The sequence below is a fragment of the Pongo abelii genome, chromosome 3, assembly GCF_028885655.2.
Source record: "Pongo abelii isolate AG06213 chromosome 3, NHGRI_mPonAbe1-v2.0_pri, whole genome shotgun sequence".
NCBI lineage: Eukaryota > Metazoa > Chordata > Mammalia > Primates > Hominidae > Pongo > Pongo abelii.
In genome coordinates this window covers 46,899,394-46,920,347 of record NC_071988.2, presented here as the reverse complement: position 1 = coordinate 46,920,347, position 20,954 = coordinate 46,899,394, and the positions used below count along the sequence as shown (strand labels likewise).

The following is a 20,954-nucleotide window of genomic DNA, read 5'->3' as shown; positions in this document are numbered from 1 at the left end:
AGAAAAGAAAAATAACTCAAGGCAGTTCAGAGGAGGCTATTATGATTACACAACCTGCCTCCGAAGGACTTTTAAAGGCAATGGGAATAAGAATTTGGAAAAAAAAATTATTAAAATTCATTGTTTTAGTGAATTCAATTGAGTCCAAAGAAGTCAAAGCTTTCAACTGTTCATGGGCAAGATAGCCTATGAGGTTTGGAAATAAGAAAGAGGAAAAATAATGGAATCAATTTCATTGGGTTGACATGAGGCAGGATGGTATATAGTGTGGGAAGGAAAGAAGACAGGAGAGGTAATCTATTTTACACAAGTCAAACTTGCAAAATGCACACACATAATATTTTAATAATTTGTCCCTATAAACAATTATATTAGAAAATGTCCTCCCTTCCCTGTTTCTCTGAAGAACAAAACAAACCCAGGAAGAAGAAGCAAGAGCCAGGTAGCAATACTGATTGCTCTTGCTCATCCTTTGGCATCCAAATGAGGTTGTATTAAGCTAATGAATCTTTGACCCTGTAAACCTAAGGCAAATGAATAATGCTATTTGGCCTTTCTTTCACTTACTTATTTTTATTGGTTTGTTTTTTTGATTGTCTGCAGAAACAGAAATGTAGGTAGTGTTGTTCAGAAAAATGATTTTCCTTCCCAAATCATTCAGAAATACACCTACTTTTCCCACCTTGAATTCTGACTGGACTGAATGCTTTCTGATGAGTGCTGGTTGTTTCAGGATATGCAAAGTACCCAGGGGCCAATAGGGAATAGTTATGAGTCCCTTGATGTAACAAGGACTTTTTAATTAGAAAAAAACAAAACAAAACCAACCAACCAAACAAAATACCCAAACAAACAACTGTTAGACCATCTCAATTTGAATAAGAAATTCTTGCTATAGGAGAAATAATGACAAACACAAAACTCTTTACCCTTATCCTTCCAGGAGCTTCTTATTCTGTGGTTTGCAATTCCTCTATTAAAAATGATTTCCTTTCAAATGCTTTTAAGTTGCAGTCTCAAAAAATTATGTTTTCTGTCTATTTAGTTGATTTCAGTTATCTTAAAAAAAGAAAGTGTGGTTACAGTAAAAGCACAGTGTGTTCTGGAACTAGTAATTGACTGACCTGATCAGTTCAAACAAAGCATTTTTCTTTCTCAATTGATGGTGGACCCTAGTTGGCAAATTTTAGAACCAATATATCTCAAAGTCATGGCTTACTGAACTTTCTTGGCACTTAAAATGTTGGCATAAAAAGTCCTATCTTGCAAAGTTCTTACCTCCAAGAAAGATGTTGTCCATTCTAAAACATTACTAAGAAACAAGCTGGTTTAGATATTCTGAATTTCTATAGACACCATTGCTCTCCCTGGGACTGCCAGTTTGCATGGAAACACATCTTGTGGCATAATATCCCACCATTCTGAAGACTTTTTCAGGAACACCAATACTTGGGAGAAATGTATTTGAGAACATTTAATTACCAGACTCTTTTAAGCTTAATTAGCACATATCACACATATCCCAAATACTTGTGTGTGTGTTTTTTTCTTTCTCTCTCTGTCTTTTTTTTTTTTTTTTTTTTTTTAAGAGACAGAGTCTCATTCTGTTGCCCAGGCAGAGTGCAGTGGCATGATCATAGCTCACTTGAACTCCTGGGCTCAAGTGATCCTCCCACCTCAGCCTCCCAAGTAGCTAGGATTACAGGTGCATGCCAACACACCCAGCTTTTTTTTTTTTTTAATAGAGACAGGCTTTGCTATGTTGTCCAGGCTGGTCTCAAACTCCTGGCCTCAAGTGATTCTCCCACCTTGGCCTTCCAAAGTACTGGAATTACAGGCATGAATTACCATGTCTGGCCAAAAATACTAGTTTCAAATCCCAGTGTATAACAATATTTCTCTTTGCCTTTAAAAAATAATGACATGGTTACCTCTGGATCCTTCAGGAATGAATCAGCCTGTTGGTGTTACCAATCATTTACTGTCCTTCCTTTGTTCCTTCCCATTATTTGGACATTTGACTGTTTACCCTGATCAAACCCATCCATTCACTTCTATTCTTAATAGAAGTTCCGGGAAACTGGAAGGGAACAAGTTAGAAGCTAAAGCTATTGGTGCAAATAAAGCTTTGGATTGCCTGTGGATTTTGAATATCTCTTCCATTCCTGACCCCCTCAATGGCATGGATAATTCAGTATCTGAATATATGAATAGCCACGAATGACTGATAAAGACAAATCTCTTTATGACGCAGTTCAAGGAGCAGCTTGCTACAGTTTCCGTTTCTGCTGGTGCGCTGTTCCTGAGCCCCACAGGCTTGCAGCCTTCTCATCAGCTGCTATCCCTTTCAGTGGGGCAGGGGGATGAGGCAGTGATCACAGACACCTGGCTATGGCTTGCAGCAGAATTACACAACTGCACACACAAAATGGCAGAGAAAGAGCAAGAGCTAAAAAGATTCTGGTTTGGGCCCAAATCAGTAGTCATTTCACTTCATGAAGAAAAGCAAATACCTTATAAGCTTACATTATTTACAATGCTCAGATTTTTTGAACATCCACCCAAAGCTGAGGACCACCACACAACAGGGTCAATGAACTATGTACAGAATTTACAAGGAAGTTTACATAATAGTCTACATTCCATTAACAAATTTACCTTTGTGTTCACTGCTTGCTTTCAGGAAACAGATGTATTTGTTTGTTTTTCTGTCCCCCTCATCCCAGTAATGCTGATTGAACCACCATGAACAAATGCTTGTACATTCCTTTTTTCTCCCTCCTGGGATATATGATTTACTTTGTTTAGGAAAGAAAATGGTGATACATCACCCTTTGGTAATATACTATTCAAAATTGTCCATATAAGAAATCTTGGAGATTATTTCCTTCTAGAAGTATTATAAATATATCTTTTTTTGTTTAACCTGGCAAATTACAATTGAATTCTTTCTTAATATTTATAAAATAGTTATTGATTTTAGAAAGATGGAATTTAGTCAACATTTCTATGTATTGTACATAATGCTTTTTAAGGAATCCCTATCCTTGGACCCTTAAACCAAAGTTTATTCTCTGCACCATATTTTTTTCTCTTTGCATTTTCAAGACCCTTTGTTGATTGTAATGCACAATAAAGATGGCATGTATGAAAACACATATCATTCAGTTGGCAGAATTACCGACCAATCTGCTCTTTCTATTTGGCAATGTAGAAAACAGAGGCAATAATCCTGGATAATTCAAGCCAAAAATATATCTTGACCTGGATCTTTGCCTCACAAAGCTGGTAAGTGTAATGCACATGTCATCCCTAATATTTTAAGCCAAGGAACATGATTGGAAGGAATGAGTATGCAGTCATCACTGTCCAGTGAAAGCTGGAATTTCCACTGGGCTTACACAGGTGAAGTCTATGACAGTTTATGTCACAGTTTCTGAACTGTAAACATGGGGTTACTTGGACATGACTTGGACATCAGAGAGTGAGTCTGTGTAACTTTCAGCCTCTTCCTCAACTTAACTAATGCAGGGGATTATGGCTATTTTCATGGCAAAAAGAAAACAACCCAATAATGATTGAATAATAATCCCTCTATCATGTAATAATCTGAATCTTTCAAGAATGGGGCCAGTTTTTAGGGCACTTAAGAATGTCCAACAACATTTGTATTTTATGTGCATGATTTTGGGCAAGATAAGGGAGCCAGCCAGAGAAGGAAGTTTTTTGGTTTTTTTTTTTTTTTTTTCTATTCACTGTTCAGCCTGAAAGGGGAGGACTTGGCTAGGAGTGGGGCCAAGAAGGGAAGAATTTGGCCCACAGGTGTCCAGAAAGAAGTGGGGACAGAGGTCTTTAACTGTAAATATAGCAGCTTCTCTATTCTTCTGGCTGCCACTGCCTCTAAAATTAGCTATTTACCAGGATTTTTATAATGCTGGCTGTGGCCCCTCTACTGCCCAGGAGGGCATATGGTGACACCATTTTGTGCCTGATGGGTAGATTCAGGCTTAATAAGTTTACATTTTACAAAGGTTAAGATATTAATTCAAAATGTTCTCTTTTTTTTCTCAGACGATGCTTTACACCTAAAACTACAGCATCAAAATCGTTAAATTTTTAAAGGCAAGATAAAAATATAATAATAAAAATACAGATATTCTCAATCTTTCCCAAGAAGAATAATCTAAATAGATAAATAAAAATAGTTTGTTAAGGAACATAGATTACAGATACTTCCTTTCTGATTTAGCATTTCATTCTTAAAAGCTTTTAAAAGAGCTTTGACATCCAGAATGATTCATTTTTATTAGGCATCAGCCAACAATTTTCCTTCCTGTGTTTAAAATAAATGGCTGCACAGTGGTTCCTTTGCGGTCATTACGGAATATTAACCTTACAATCACTGACATGGCCACATGCCACTCTATTTGGCCATTTTATGAGGCAAAGCATCTCACCCTGCCAAGGGACTGAAGAGTTTCAAAATGGATGACTTCATGTCCTAAGGCTGGGGATTTCCTTGCCCAGGAAAGTGTGATAATACAACTAAAAATCTAAATAAAAATGTCCCTATCATGAAACCATTGAGATCATTTTTTCCAGTTAAAGCAGAGTTTTTGTATATATATTATCTTCAGCCTTAACTATTCATTGATTTTAAGGTTCCCTTTTCCTCTTGCTTTCTAAAGGAATATCTTGTAACTTTCTCCCCTTCAGCTCATCAGTAAAAATTCAGCATCATCGGTCCAGTGAAGTCTGTAATTTCCAGAAGCTGATGCTGTTGTAAACATGGACCCCATCACAGTCTTAGGGGAAAAGCTAGATCATTAAGCCAGACCATCGTCCCTATTATTACCTCAACCCTTATTTCACATTCATGGGTCAGGTCCCAAACCTCCAGCATCACTGTTTGGTTAGCTTACGGTTTCATTCAGTCTTGCAAATGAACATACAGAATTCTTAGATACTAAGTTTGAAAAATAAAATGACAAAGTTTCAATGACATAACATGGGAAGAATCTCAACTGTAGCTGGTTGGACATGTTTAGAATTGTGTTGGGCTACTGAAGGATGCCCCTTCTATGAGAACCATGACCAAGAGTAATCCACAAGCAGAGATAAGGCAGAGGAGCAATGACAGTGATTAATGAGTGTAGACAGGGTCTATTCTTTAGGGACTGGTGCATGTGTTGGAAGCTCCGCTGCTTTTGTCATTGCTCTTGTTTTTATCTGTAGTTCTGCTGTTTTCAAGATTTTCTTTAAAATGGAATTCTGGTCCCGAAGGGGAATGACACCAACACGGGTGTTTGTGCATTTTCCAAAGCATTCATTCCAGTCTGGAATGCAGAGCTCAGAGAGCAGAGCCATCAAGTGCCAGCTGAGGCCTGTGTGACTAGCCTGTCACCATTAGATACTGCTCTCTAGAAGGCAAAGAAATATATACTATTTGATTTAAGATTTGGCAGTTCAGATAACTGCCCAGGCACCCTTTTCACAGCACATAAATCTTGCCTTCCTAAAGGCAAGGGCAATATTTTTCTCAAGCAAAAATTGCTCACCATCGCCTTCCTCCCACACTCTCTGGAGCAGGAACTATGGAACTGGGGTGGCACAGCTTCCTGGCACAGCATCAGGGGGTTCCAGGCTGATGAGATGAATTCAGGGCTGCACGTTTGAAATGGCTAGTTAGAAAAATGGTCATTGCCTTCCAAGCTCCTTATTCTCAAGAAAAAAAGAAAAATGTTCTCAATAGCTACCAGGTCGATCAGGTTGGATTCTAATGTTAATTTAAAATTTGCCGGAAAGTCTGAGAAAGAAGCATGTTTCAGAATATCTAGCTTAATGGTGCAGTGAAGATGGCAGGCTGGGATTGCATAACCTTGACCAGCGCTTGTCCTTCCTTCCCTCTTCTTCTGCGGAGCTGTGGAGCCCTTTTACAGCAGACATGGGAGAACTTAAGGATAGAGGGGACTCTTCCTTCCCTTTCTAAGCTCCTTTTTCTTTTGCCTTCTTCCTGGAAATCTGTAACTTGTCAATGGCTTTGTTTTTTTCTTCTGAGATCCTGGAAATTGTGTGTGTGTGTTTTTTTTTATGGTTTTTTTTTTTTTTTTTTTTTTTTTTTGGCAGCATAAGATTGTTACAGTTTACCAGGAAGCAATGCAGGCAGACAGCAAGGTCCTCTTTTCATTTTCCCTAAAAAATAAATCAGTAAAATCCAGGACAATTAGAAAAGACTGCTAAAGATCTACCTATCTAACTTCTCTCTTTGTGTTTGTTTGTAAACATGGCAATTAATAGAGCTCTTAAAGAGCTGATAACCTGGACCACGGTAGACTGGAAAAAATAATTTTTTTTGTTTTGTCTTTTTGAAGTAAACATGGTGCAGTAATAAAACTGATAGGCAAGACCTAAAACCAATTGGATGGCTGAATCTCTTACCTCGAGAAACAGCAGTATCGCTGTTGGGGACCTGAAAGGTTAAAAAACAATAGAAGAGGAAAGTAGTCTAAATGGAACCATTAGAACAGAGCTCAGTGTACATAGTAAAGCCAATAAACGACATTAAAAAGAGAGAAGGTGATGGGGAAAAACATTCGGGACCACTTGTCTATGGAATTCACATCAGTCAAGTCGGGGATCTTGACTTTGAGCTGGGAGGCACGCCTGCGGATGCGCCCCTTGCTGGGTACCCCGTGCCGGTCCAGGGCGCGCCCGTAGGCCTCGCGGCTGCTCAGGGGCTTGCGGTACTGGATGCTGGCGCTGTCATAGGAGTACATGGTGGCCTTGGGGTCGCTCACGCTCGTGAGCACTTCCGAGCCACTCGTCTCATTCCGGATTTCCAGGGTGCTGAGGAGAATGTTACCATGGGCGTCGACCTGATGGCAAAAAGAACAGGCTCGGACACAAGTTGCAGGACCTTTGCCTGTTTTCATTAACTTGTTACTAATGATACCCCATAAGGCTCATTAAACACTGTCTTCCTAAACATCTGGCTTGATGTGCCTCCCGGATGTGGAGATCTATCTATCTATCTATCTATCTATCTATCTATCTATCTATCTATCTATCCATCCATCCATGGAGATCTATCTATCTATCTATCTATCTATCTATCTATCTATCTATCTATCTAATCTATCTATCTATCTATCTATCTATCTATCTATCTATCTATCTATCTATCTATCTATCCATCCATCCATCCATCCATCCAGCTGGCCATGCATCTATCTACCTTATCTATCTATCTATCTATCTATCTATCTATCAATCATCATCCATCCACCTTGCTGGCTTTCTAGCTATCATCTGTCTCCACTCACAGAACACTAGTGTGTGTGTGTATGTGTGTGTGTGGTATTTCTTCTTGTTATAAAAGTGGTACATGGAAACAAAGCTAGAAACACAAAATAAAAAGTAAAAATTCATAATCTCACCTTCGGAGTCAATCATTAACATCTCGCTTGGCTTCCAGTCTTTTCTCTATTCATATATACTTACAAACACAGATTCATTCATATATTTTGCCTTGCAACCTGCTTTTCTCAGTTAATAATACAGCCTGGGCATCTTTCCTTGTTAATAAATATTCCTCTGTGACATGCTTTATTAATAGCTTACATGAATAAACCATAATTGAATTAATCTGTTGTTAGATGTTAAGGTTTGTTTTACTTTGTAGTATTATAGACAAGTCTGGAAGGAATATTTTATAGTTAAATCTTTGTGCATATCCATAATTATTTCCTTAGGCGAAATTGACAGATATGATTAATGGGTCAAAGGATTCGCCTGGCTATCCTTTGACTTTTGTTCCTCTACTGTTGTTCACTGATGCTTCCTGTAGTTCCAGTGATACCTATCCCAGGTTTCCTGGTTCTTCTGTATGCTATGCCCACACACTCTTTTGGAACTACAGAAAATGTGAGCACAGTTTGGCTCAGAATTTGGCCTTGTTTAACTTCAAGCTGATATACCTTGCAAACTGATTTACCTGGAAGGGACATGGCTTATGTGAAAATGAGCTTGAAGTACTTCCAAGGCCAGTAGAGGGAGCTGTGCTAACATGTGTATTAGCATAACGCCTGACTTACAGTAAGGGGTCTATAAATGCTTTTGAATGAGATTAATCTTAGTAAACACTTAACACACTAGGTATAGGTAAGGAGGCAAAAGAGCCTGGCGAAGAAGAGATGGAGAAAAACATAGGTGGCAAATACAAACAAGAGAGAAAGAAAAGAAAGGGACAGAGGATAGATAGCACATGATGGTGCAACGGTAGTACAGTTTAAAGAACTAAGATTTATTGTGTTTCCACCATAAGCCTAGCATATATATCACTTATTTAATATAGCAACCCTATTTTAAAAGGCCATCCCATCCCCATTTTATAGTTAAGGCAACTGAGATTTAGAACGGTTAACAATCTGGCTTGTTTACTCAGCTAGTAAGTGCCAGCCCTGATATTAGAACCTATGTGTATTTGATTCAAAGCTCAAGCACTTTCTACTTGGAGGACCACATCACAGTCCTTGGCCTTTGTTACACTTTGTTTCCACAGGAAACTCAGTGATGCATTTGTTAGCTTTAAGATTTGAGTTGTTGGAGAGAGAAATGGCGACTGACTCTGGTTTCTGTCATCTCTCTCTCCTTTTTTATCTATCATTGTTTCCCTCTGTGAAGCATTTTGCTTCAATCTAATTGGGCTACCCACATGCCCTGACCGTATACATCTATTGGTGACTTTATTCAGGGAGTTATTATTATTATTATTTTGTTGTTGTTAATAACTACAATTTATTGAATTCTACTGTGTAATTTATCTCAGTAATTTCAGTATTTCAGTAATTGAATCTTACTAATTTACCTTAGTTATAATAACACTAAGACATTTATGTTATCCTAATTCAGCAGACAGGGAAACCAAGGCTCAAAGAAGTTAAGTAAATTAAACAATAAGACTAAACAAGTAACAAATTTGGGATTAAAACACAGAATATTCTTTGTCTCAAATATTATTTTCTTTCCTTTTTGTATGTTAATCAAATCCACCTGTTCTGGCCAAGGCTCAATTTAAATCCTGCTTTCTTTGTGTACCTTTGTACTTTGCCTGCCCATAGGCACCTCCAAAACTTTCTCCCAACATTTATTGAGTGCTTACTGTGGGAGAGATAAAGTGTTAGGTGTCAAGCATATATGCAGCACAACTAGCATCCTTACCATCAAAAACCCTTAGCACTGACTTTTACAACAGAATTTACAAACTCAGCCACCTACAGGGACCAAGAAGCATGGCTGAGTACAGCCAGGTGAAAGTAAGTAATTGAGTGAAGCTAGGGAATGGTGATGCCTATGGGGCCTCAGAGAGCAGATGTCTAAGGAAGGGACTGCAGCTCAGCTCCAGTTGACAACTACACTGAAGGGACTAGACTCTAGTGCTGCCAGATCACCCCCTTTACCAGAAAACCTGAACATATAGATTTTTATTTTGTCTTTCCTTAAAGTTGGCTCAATAGTGTAAAAATGATCTTCAGGTCAGATGAAACATATCTGTGTCCAGATCTGACTTTTGCATAACCAGTTAGGGACCTCTTTTTTTTTTTCCATTCACATATCCTTTAGCATATATTACTTTGTGTTGATGTTGATTTTTAGGTTTCAGTCCTATTTTCCCAACCAGAGCTATTGGGGTGCTCAGGGGATAGATAATGAGGGCCTGGACTAGGACAATGTAGCAGAAAGAACAGGAAAACTACACTAAAGAGGAACTTTTGAAAAATGTTTAAAATAGAAATGAAATTGATTTGGCCACTGATTAGATTTGTAGCACAAGGAAGGGAAGGCGATCTGGAAACTGTCAGCCTGTTAGGCTGAAAGGATTATATCGTCATCAGCGAAATGGGGTGTCTGGTGTGTGTTGCATGTATAGGGTGGAAAAAAAGAATTTGTTGTTTTGGTTGAATTTGTGATATACGTTAGGCATCCTTGTGGTGGTGTCCAGCAAATAATGTATATGTGGTGATGACTGGGATAATGTTGGGGCTGAGATTATTTTAGGAGTGGGAGGCAGCTATGGAGTCAGTGAAAGAGACACAGAGAAACTATAGAGGTAGAGAACAAATAACATCATGCTATGAAGAGAAACTCAAGGAGGGAGAAGGGTATCCAGAAGGAGAGAATGGTCAATAGTGTTTCAGAGAGAACAGGGGGATGAAGAAGACTCATAGATTTATCAATAAGGCCATTTGCGGTCTTAGAATAAGAGCTGAAGCAGAACCTGGATTGCAACGGGTTAAAGACTGACTTGGTAGCAAGGAGGAGAAGAGAGTTTGTATGGACTCCCCTTTTCAAAAGTTTGCAGGTCAAAGGAAGAAAAGAAATAAAGGCATTAGCTCACACATATCGGGATAGGGTGTCAAGTGAAGCTGGAAGAGACACAGTAGACAGGAAAAGGAGAAGGATTGAGAAAGGCAAATTCTATGGCAGTGAGTAAGAAAGTCAAATATATGGAAGGATAACAGGCTACCTTCAGAAATGGGAATTTTACACATGGAGAGATGGGAGGTAGAATATTTCTGAGCAATGGGAACATGTGCTAATATTTGCTTGGGACTTGAGACCAGGTGATGATGAAGGTCATTGGGAATAATGAGCCAGATGCAGTATCTGTCCTGTACTGTATGTCTATAATTGAAAAAGTCATGTACATGAAATTTGACATTACTAAGGATGGTAGGGTTGAAGTGATGAGGACCAAAATGTTTGAATTCCTTAAAGGAGGGAGAATTACATTAGAAGATAAGGACTGGAACACATGATTTTGTTAGGTACTTTGGAATAGCCAAGATAATCACAAAATATGAATTTTGTCCATAAGACATCATTACCTCCTTAGAGATATAAGAATGAAGCATAATATTGGGAGTGACAAGTTTTCAATCAAACTCTAAATGGCATAAAATAGATCATGATTAGGGATTCATCAAAGTGAGAAATCATTGGGGGTCACAGAAGCCTTCTTGTAACAGTGGGCCTTGCATTGAGTTTTAAAGGATGGGTAGAGGACAGAACAAAAACTGAGAGTTTAAAGCTATGTTATTATTCTAGTTTTATTATCTACTCAGAAATGGACTTGGATAAGTCTGGGTCTCAGTTCCCTTATCTATAAATGGAAGGTTTTCATTAGGTAATCTCAAGGGTTGGCTTCCAATCTTTGACAGTTTTTGATTATGAAGAACATTCCAGGTGGAGGACATAGCATTCTGAAAAAATGCTTGTAAAGTGGAATCACCTGATCTGCACTCTATGCATCATTAAGTTACATTATTATGAATCTCTCTAAGTAAAAAAAAGTTGCTAGAATTTAGAATCGGCTAGTGAAGCATACAGATGCTCCTAATTAAACAGAAGTCAGGGTTAATAGGGTACATTTTATTAAGCTATTTTGGTTAACCTTGGTGCAGATTTAAATGTGCCTAAAACTTGCATGAGGTTTACCAGTTTGTGCAAATCCCTCAATATTCTCTGTCACTGAACTAGAAATCATAGCATTAAGTGGTTTGACATTTAAGATAATGGATCTAGTTCTGCAACTATCCATGAAAGCTGATTTCATTACTATAGAGTTATATCAACATTACCATGTTCTTTTTCAGGAACGTTTTTAAAGTAGCTATATAACAATTTTTGCCCACTTCCATTTTCTTTCTTACCCAGTGTAGGACTTGTCCTAAAGGCTGATGTTAACAGACTGTGTGAGTGTGTGTGTGTTTGTGTGTGTGTGTACATGCTCATGCATTTCTTCTACAGTGTGATATTTCACCCTCACCCTCCAGCTTTCTGCTGTCGGGTAAGGTATACATGTGGTAGCCATACCACTGCTGACACCCACAAGTTTCTTGTTGGCTCTGCTGTAACCCATTCCCCTTGGAGAAGAGTGGCTTTCCCTTTGCCTCAACCATATCAGGGCATCTAAGGTACTCTTATATCTGAAGCTGACACAGCTTTCCAAAATAATATGCATGGAGAAAGGGCTATTGTTTTTTCATATCATCAGAGGGAGCAAGAAGTCATGTTGTACATTGCCTCAACATCTGCAGTGGCCAAATGCTGCCTAATTAATAAAGAAATATAAAAATATCAATATCTGAGTTAAGCACAATCCAGATTGAAGATTTTTAAACCTTGAGGCAGAAGGAAGTGAGGCAAATTAAAATTGTTAACATACTGGATTTCTAAGGCAGGTATAGACCAGCAGATTTTTTTCAAAAGTTGCTGATGTTGAAAGAACTATTCCGTGGGTTAATTATTCCCCACTCCTCACAGTGCCCTCAAGTATGAGAATTCCCACTCCAAGTCCCAGGAGAGAATCTAAGGGAGGAACATGTACAACTGCTCTCCACTGACCTATGTGGTAGGTATATTTAGAAGAAGGAAGCAGGCATTCTAGGCTCTGTGCCTTCTGGAGTTTTCTGTCTCTGATCTGCTTACTGAGGGGGAGCAGTGCAGATAGGAATCTGCATGTTGAACCCTCCTGTGCTTTTGGGTAAAGTCTGCAGTTGTTCATCAGTTCCAGTGACTGGGGAGGTAAGTCTGTTTCTGATTAGAAGGAATGACTGCAGTATATTAATCATATATTCCTCAAACCAACATAATGGATTCTCTTTTTTAAAGTTTAGAGTGTCATTGAACCTAAATTTAGAGAAAATGAATGTAATTATTAATAAGGCTTCAGGAGGGCCAATCGAGAAACGCTTCCTCTTCCACTTCAGACAGATGACCAGTAAAGGGGAGCGGAGAATGCAGCTTAGTTCTGCAGCCCCAAGGCCTTGTCGATATTTCACTCTCACTCCACTCCTTATTAGACAGGCATATTTCTTGGCTGCAAAAGGTGATTTTAGGTGGATCATGGATAATCATTTAAAATGTTAATAGTAGTTCATGCATTCACTCACTCATTTATTCAATCAATGTTTACTGAGTGCCTACTATGCCTCAGGCACTGTTCCAGACACTGATGAAGACATTAGCCCCTCCATAAGCAACAGAACATCATGTCCCTCATTTTATAAATTCAGAGATCTCAACAAATAAAGCCTCTTGATGTTACAGTCTCCTGTACAAACACTGGAACCCTGACCCCCTATTGATTCTAAATGTTTTACTGGACAAATACTTTGACCTCTTTCAAATGCAGGTTATCAGTGCCCTTTCCAACAGTCTCTTTGAAGTTTGCTCTCTTGCAACCACGATGTCCACCTTCTTCCTGCCTGCTGAGCCTTTCTCTCATCTCCTTCCTGAAGGTCATGACACCCAGCCTTAAGGCCTGCTGATCACAGACAAGTCTTAGAGGGGCTCACATATAAAGAAAGGTCCTGGAATTTTATTTCATAAAGACCTGAGATGGCAGGGACAATCCAGCTTCTGGCTGGCGAACACTTTCCTTCCTTCCTCCAGTGCACTGCTTATAAACCATGTTATCTTGTTTTTAAATTCTAATTCTGATGACACAACAGTCCTGGGAAGATGGTGATGAGCAAAACAGACAAAGTTCTTGAAATACTGATGCTCATGTTGTTATGGAGGAAAATGGTCAATACTATCCCTCCTCCTAAAATTAGTTTTTAAAAAATCAGGTAACATTGTGAAGAAAACAAAAGAGCTGTATATATCTTTTAATGTATTTAGGAAAATATGACCAGTTTGTGATTTTGTGCATATTTTTCTTAACATTATATTCATGCTCACATTTCATTATGACAAGGGAAAGATCTAAAGTAATTCACGTTTCCTATTTTCTTCTGGACCTTACTACAGAAGAACCTAAAGGATAGTGCTGCATGGATGTTTAGAGGCATCTAAATCTCAAAATGGCCAGAGCAGAACTCTTGATCCTCTCTCTTCCCATCCAACTTGTTCCTTCCACTGAGTGTCCCATCTAGAATGTTACTCCAAGGGGGCAGGGATTTTGTATTATTCACAACCGTTTCCCCGAAGCCAAGAAAAGTACTTTGCATATAGAAGCATTCAATAAATATCTTTGAAATGAATGAATGGGGATAAATACATTGGGTATAGTGGTTAATTTTGTGTGTCAACTTGATTGGCTGTGGTTTCCAGTTGCTAGGTCAAACACTAGTTTAGATGTTGCTGAGAAGGTATTTTGTAAATGTGATTGGCATTTACAGTTACTGTAAGTAAAGGAGATTACCCTCGATAATGTGGGTGGGCCTCATGCTATTGATTGAAAGCATTGAGAGCAAAAACTGAGGTTTCCAGGAAAAGAAGAAATTCTGTCTCCACACTGTACTGTAGAAGCGTTGGCCAAGTTTCCAGCATGCCCTGCAGATTTCAGGCTAAAGATTGCAACATCAACTCTCATCTGAGTTTCCAGCTTCAACCTGCCTGACAGATTTTGGACTTGCCAGCTTCCACAATTGCAAGAAATGATTCCTTAAAATAAATCTCTTATTATATGTATGTTGGTTCTGTTTCTATTGGTTCTGTTTCTCTGAAGAACCCTGACTGATACAAAAGGCATGCCAAAAATCATAGGGTGATTCTCAAATAACTAAAGTCCAGAGAACACTGATGTGATGGCTGTACTATTTCTTTCCTTAACAGAAATCTGAAGTGAATGGGCAGATTTATTTTCTGGCTTGGGTTTAGCCTTTCTTCCACCCCTTCCATCTCACTCACTCTCTCCTGCCTGCCCCAACATCCTCAGTGAGTGCCTTAGGCTGTGAAAAATGTTGCCACTCACTGAATTGAACTGCTTTGGATATTTTCAATATATAAATATAGCTGAACTCATTTTAGTGTAATTGGAATAAAATATAATCTTGTTTTCAGTGGCGGTTTTAAAGCCCTGTCGAGGAACACCTCTGGGCTCAATCTACTTTGCAAACAGTGGGTTATTTCCTTCTTGCTAGCCAATTCAATTAGATTCATATTTACTGAGTGGTTCTGAAGCACAGAGCAGGAAACCAAGTGAAGTGGAGCTGGCTACAGAATGAGATAATTCACTGTCCTCAAGAAGCCTACACTCTACTTAATGAAGCCAACCAGTGCGAATGGCTGCCTTCCCTTGTAGAGAACACACAGTTGCAACAGCCCAGCCTTCATCTTCCCATCCCTCTCATAGAATGTACCGTATTTGCTGTTGCTGTCAGTCATTTGCGCTCACCAGGGCTGCCAAACCCTGATCTCTTAGCCTGGAATTCCTGAAACCTTTTCTGGGGGAGAGGAGATGGGAGGTTCTGCTGATGCTTTGCATGTCTCTTTTCATGTCCTGAAAGCTTGCGGCAGAAGTGGAAACTTTATTATCATTTTGAGAAAGAACAGAAGATTAAGTGCAAATGTACATAAATCTAAGACAAATAAATTATATTATTCAGGAAATAGAAAAGGAAAAAAAAAACAAAAATAAGGCTGTGGTTTCCAGTTGCTAGGTCAAACACTAGTTTAGATGTTGCTGAGAAGGTATTTTGTAGATGTGATTGCCATTTACAGTTACTGTAAGTAAAGGAGATTACACTCGATAATGTGGGTGGGCCTCATGCTATTGATTGAAAGCATTGAGAGCAAAAACTGGCAATTTTCCAGAATAGTACTCAGGTAGATACATTTATCCTGGATTCCTTTCTTTTCCTTATTTCTCCCATTCTATGTTTTAGTAGGTCCAAATTGCTCTACTTTTAAATAGATCCGAATTCTGTTGACTTTTTTCTTTCTTTTTTTTTTTAATTTTTATGAGCACATAGCAGGTATATTCCATGTCTTGTTCTTTTCACCATCACCTCTTGCATCTTAAGTGATCTTCCTCTTTCCAGAAATGTTGCCCTGTGGTCCTTTCCCTACATAGAAGCTGGAATGATCCTTTAACAATGTAAAACAGGGCGACAGAGTGAGACTCTGTCTCAAAGGAAAAAAAAGTGCAAAACAGGCCGAGCGCAGTGGCTCATGCAGGTAATCCCAGCAATTTGGGAGGCTGAGGTGGGCTGATCACCTGAGGTCAAGAGTTCTGAACCAGCCTGGCCAACATGGCAAAACCCCATCTCTACTAAAAATACAAAAATTAGCCAAGTGTGGTGGCGGGCGCCTGTAGTCCCAGCTACTCAGGAGGCTGAGGCATGAGAATCGTTTGAACCCGGGAGGCAGAGGTTGCAGTGAGCCAAAATTGTGCCAGTGCACTCCAACCTAGGTGACAGAGGGAGACTGTCTCAAAAAAAATAAAAGTAAAACAAATGATGCCTATTTATATCTTCTGTTTACTCTGTTTATATCTTCTAGTTACTTTTCAAGAAGTAGAATGAATTCCAAATTTCTTATTCTAGTCCAAAAAGCACCATGTGGTTTGGTTCCTGTGGGTACCTCAGCCCTCATTTCCTACCACGCTGCTCTTCGAGCACTGCTCCAGCCACACTGGCCTTATTTTGGCTGTCTCTTGATGCTCCTAAGTCTGCAGGGCATTTTTACCTGCTATGCTTCTCTTGTGCAATGCTGTTTCTTGCCCACATTGTTACCTGGCTAGCTTCTCATCATTTTCTTTACCATAATTATCATCATCTGCCATTATATCATGTGTTTATTCACATATTTGTCAATTACCTCAACTGGAATATAAGCTCCAGGAGGGGCAGGTGCTTTTTTTGTTGTTCATCACTACTCAGTATGTCCTCCTTGCTTTTCCAGAACTGAGCCTAAGATACATTTTGCTGAGTAAATGTCTGCAGAATGGGGAAATCTGAAACTTATACTTTGAGCCTTCTCTCTGAACTCTGAGTTTCAATGGCCAAGGACACCTGCAGAGGTGGCTAGAATGTCTAGGATCTCCAGGGTTGTGGTTCTCAGACATTGACGTGTATCTGAATGAATTGGGAAGCTTGCTAAAAACACCAGTTTGAGTTCATCTCATTTTAGATTAAGATCCTCTTAGTCTGTATTCCACCCAAACATCCCAAGGGTCCTAGTAGGTTGTGGTGGATGCCTATTCGTTTGACCTGTCTGATTCCATTCTACCTTCCTCTGATGATAATGCCCTGATATTCTTTTGGTGCACGTGGTTGAAGTATGCCTAATTGCATCTTCTAGGTTCCATGGACACGCATGTGATCCAGACCTAGGCATTTAGCATTTTCCATCTTCCTGGTGAGAAGAATTGACTTCTGCGTAAAAATATGACAAATTTATCCAAAAAGACTCAATCCTAGGCCTTTTTTAAATTAGAACTATTGGGTATAATAAATAATTTCGTGCTAGGGTCAAAGAGCTTTGACACTATAAACTTGGAACTTTGGGACCACCATGAGGGAAGGGTCAAAACAAAGTCAATAAAAAAGACAGCAGAATTAAGAGATGAAGAGAGATACTTCTGACAAATTGTTTGGACACCTGGAACAGCACATGTGAAACTAGGACTATGCTTCGAACTTTCAGTTGTGTGCGCCAATAAATCCCTCTCCCTCCTCTTTTATTCTTAAACCAGTTAAGTAAAGTAGACTTCTTTCTTGTTCACCAAAAGAGTTCTAGATATCTAGATAGAGAAAAAAAATAGAAAATAAGAGACAGAGATTCCTGAAAAGGAAAATTAAACTTCCGAAGACTGGAGATAGGATAGGATTAAATCAAGGCTAGGGAACAAAAAGTGAACGAAGCCAGATTTGGGCAGGGGTTTGAGAAATAAAGAAGTTCATGAACTATCAACACAGGCTGTCAGTAGAAATTCTGGATGCTAGGTATAGATGGTGAAAGTTTCATCAAAGGCAAGGTGAGTTTTCCAGTTGGTCTGAAGGCCCAGGCTCAAAGGCTGACAGATATGGAGCTGTTTCAAGCTGGACCTAAAGACAGAGCTGTATACCTTTACAATGCCCACCTCCACCTGCACATTGCATCCTGGAATTAACCACAATACAGAGCTGATTCACATTTAGAAAGTTGTCTGAAAGTGTTTGGGTGACTCACCATGGAGAACAGGAATGGGAGAGAAGAGGCCAGATCACAATACTAATATCTGATTCTAACAGGAAAAAAAATCTATTTTTTGACTATTGGGGATACAACTGCATATTTGGTATTGTGAAAGGAAAATAAATCTTGGGGCCCCAAAGTCACTAAGCTAAAGGGAAAAGTCAAACTGGGAACTGTTAGGGTACACCTGCCTCCCATTCTATTCAAAGCCACCCCTCTGCTCACTGAGATAAATGCATATCTGATTGCCTCCTTTGGAGAGGCTAATCAGAAACTCAAAAGAATGCAACCATTTGTCTCTTATCTACCTATGACCTGGAAGACCCTTCCCTGCTTCAAGTTGTCCCTCCTTTCCAGACCGAACCAATTGTTCATCTTACATATGTTGATTGATGTCTCATGTCTCCCTAAAATGTATAAAGCCAAACTGTGTCCTGACCACCTTGGGCACATGTCGACGGGACCTTCTGAGGCTGTGTCATAGGCACTCATCCTCAACCTTGGCAAAATAAACTTTCTAGATTAACTAAGACATGTCTCAGATACTCAGAGTTCACAAAATGAATCTTTGGCAGATTCCTCTGGTGTCCCCTGTGACACGGAATGACTGAATCAGTCTCTGCTCACAGACCACCCAAGCTACCATTTCAGCCATTTCATTTATTTGCAAATGGACAGGCATTGTGGCCAGAATATACAACTGAAAAAGTTCCAGATGAGTATAAAAGTGGCCCAGAGGTAGCTTACTTAAAGCCTAGTTGTCCTGTGAAATCTATCTTTCAAAACTCTAAATACCATCTCTAGTTTCAAATGATGCCTGAGGGGCTTGTGAATCTATAGTCTTTATCACCTTAGAGGTTGAAACTCTCCTAATGTCTGGATCTAGCATCTGCACTGAAATGAAAAGATGCTTCAGAGCAGCTGGAGGAAATATAAATCAAGACAAAGCAAGCACTCCTGAAGCTTCAGTACAAATACCCCTTGACCTGACTGCCCAGCCAGAGCTATCAAAAGTAATGTGTAATAACTGAACAAGACCATTCTATGCTCCAGTGAACCAAGGCAAACACTGAGGAAATCCCTCAAATGAAAATTATCTGGGACCAGGGCACAGATGTCATTTAAATTTAACTGTTTACAAGCATCTAAAAGTAGAGGATTATCCAACCATTATATTTAAAAAAATTAATAGTCTTTTTTATATTTTTGAGTTTAACTAGTGGGTAGAAATTTAAAATACCACACAGTTTGCATTATTAATGTAACTGCTGAAATGACACACTGAATAGATGAAGTAAATACTTGCTTTGTTATTAACATATTATCTGTCTGGACTTTTGTTTTTAGAAGAGGATAAGAAAGTTAGGAACTACAAAACCTAAGCAGGTGCAGGGATGATTATAACTTGCATGAGACGGTAATGCTGTATTATTATCCCACCTAAATATGAAGAAGTTTATAAAATTGATACAGGAGATAGAAAGAAATTATTTAGACAGATAGTAAGGGCAACAGAGACCTTGGCGGAATTTCTGTTTTAACAAAAAGCAGCCCCCAAATCATTTCTTTTCTAACAAAGAGCAGTCTGAAAAATCAAGCTGTAGACATAGATAAGCAAGTTGGAAGCTTTCACGGTGAATGCTGGCAGCTGTGCCAGTGGGAAAGGGCTACCTGGAAGCCAGGTATGTTCAACATGAAGGCTCCATCTTCCCTTTCCTTTTTCACCCCGAGTACAGTACAGAGAAGCAGGCGACATGGCGCCAGCCAGGTAGAGAACTCACTTGCATAATAAAAAATTAGAGTGGGGTGGCCAGCTTTTTCGCACGCTATGCAAATGGCACATCTAGCCTTAACCAGTTTTTTGAGCCTTATGCAAATGGCAGACCTGGTCTGACCAATCTTTCATGCCCTATGTAAATTAGACACTGCCTCCTCTTATTCAACTGTAAAACCCATTACATTTCACCACAGACCAGAAGACCTGCTTGGGACCCCTCTCTCTGAAGGAGAGAGCGTTTCTCTTTCTTTCGCCTATTAAACCTCTGCTTTTAACCTCACTCCTTGTGTGACCACATCCTTGATTTCCTTGGCATCGAGACAATGAACCTTGGGCATTACTCCCAGACGAACAGTGCCATTTCAAAAGCTTAGCCATAATGCTCCTTTGAATATTACATGTAATGCTATATGGCACTGTGATTCAAAAAGAATACCATAGGTTGATATAAAGCATGCTTAATTTTTTTATTTTAAATAAAAATGATAGGAACAGTAAGACAGTCTGGAGCAGAAACTGAAGTGGAGTATAGTCTCTTTTTCTTACTTATTATGAATATGTAAAAGTTTTACAAAACATAGTGTAACACTGAATGCTTTGTGTGGTTTCTAAAAACATCTTAAATGGAGAACAACTCTCCAGTATTAATTAATTAATTCATTCATTCAACAAGTACTTATTTGGTATCTACCTTTTAGCCACTGAGGAAAGAACAATGAATGTAATAGACAAGGGCTCTGGGGTGTATAATTGGGAAGCTGTAGCTTAATAAGAGAAACAGATGTTAAAAGATAATTATACAAATAAACATATACTCACTATCATGGAAGTCCTATTGTGGAAAAGCGCAGGATCCCATGAGAACAATTAACAGAGATACCAAATAATAAATCAAGAGTGAGGGTGTCTATTAAGGTAACCCCAAAGTAGTAGCATTTATGGTAAGAACTGCTACAATTGAGAAATTGAGAGAAGCCCAATATGACCTTCAATTTCACTAATCCTTTTTTTCTGTTGTATACAATGTGATGTTAATTCATCTAATAAAAATTTTAATTCTGTGATTTCCATTGTTCCACTTTTATAGTTTCAACTATCTTCTGAAACTCCCCATTTCTTTATACACTATATCAATTTTTCCTGTTGACTTTATCTTAAACTTTTTATTTGGAAACTATTATAGATTCCCAGAAAGTTGTGAAGATAGTGC

General features: G+C 38.9%; 1 protein-coding gene across 2 annotated transcripts in view; it reads right to left on the bottom strand.

Annotated features, from left to right (window-relative positions):
- Positions 1 to 5,014: 5,014 nt before the first annotated feature.
- GABRB1 (gamma-aminobutyric acid type A receptor subunit beta1) overlaps positions 5,015 to 20,954 on the bottom strand; it is a 393,003-nt gene continuing 377,063 nt past the window's right edge. Inside the window, exon 9 of one of the 2 annotated variants that reach the window (XM_002814717.5) lies at positions 5,015 to 6,875. In XM_002814717.5, coding sequence (XP_002814763.2) covers positions 6,531 to 6,875 — 345 coding nt within the window. In that variant the 3' untranslated portion in view covers positions 5,015 to 6,530. The remainder of the gene's footprint in view (positions 6,876 to 20,954) is intronic. The other variant, XM_009239924.3, reaches the window with a different exon arrangement.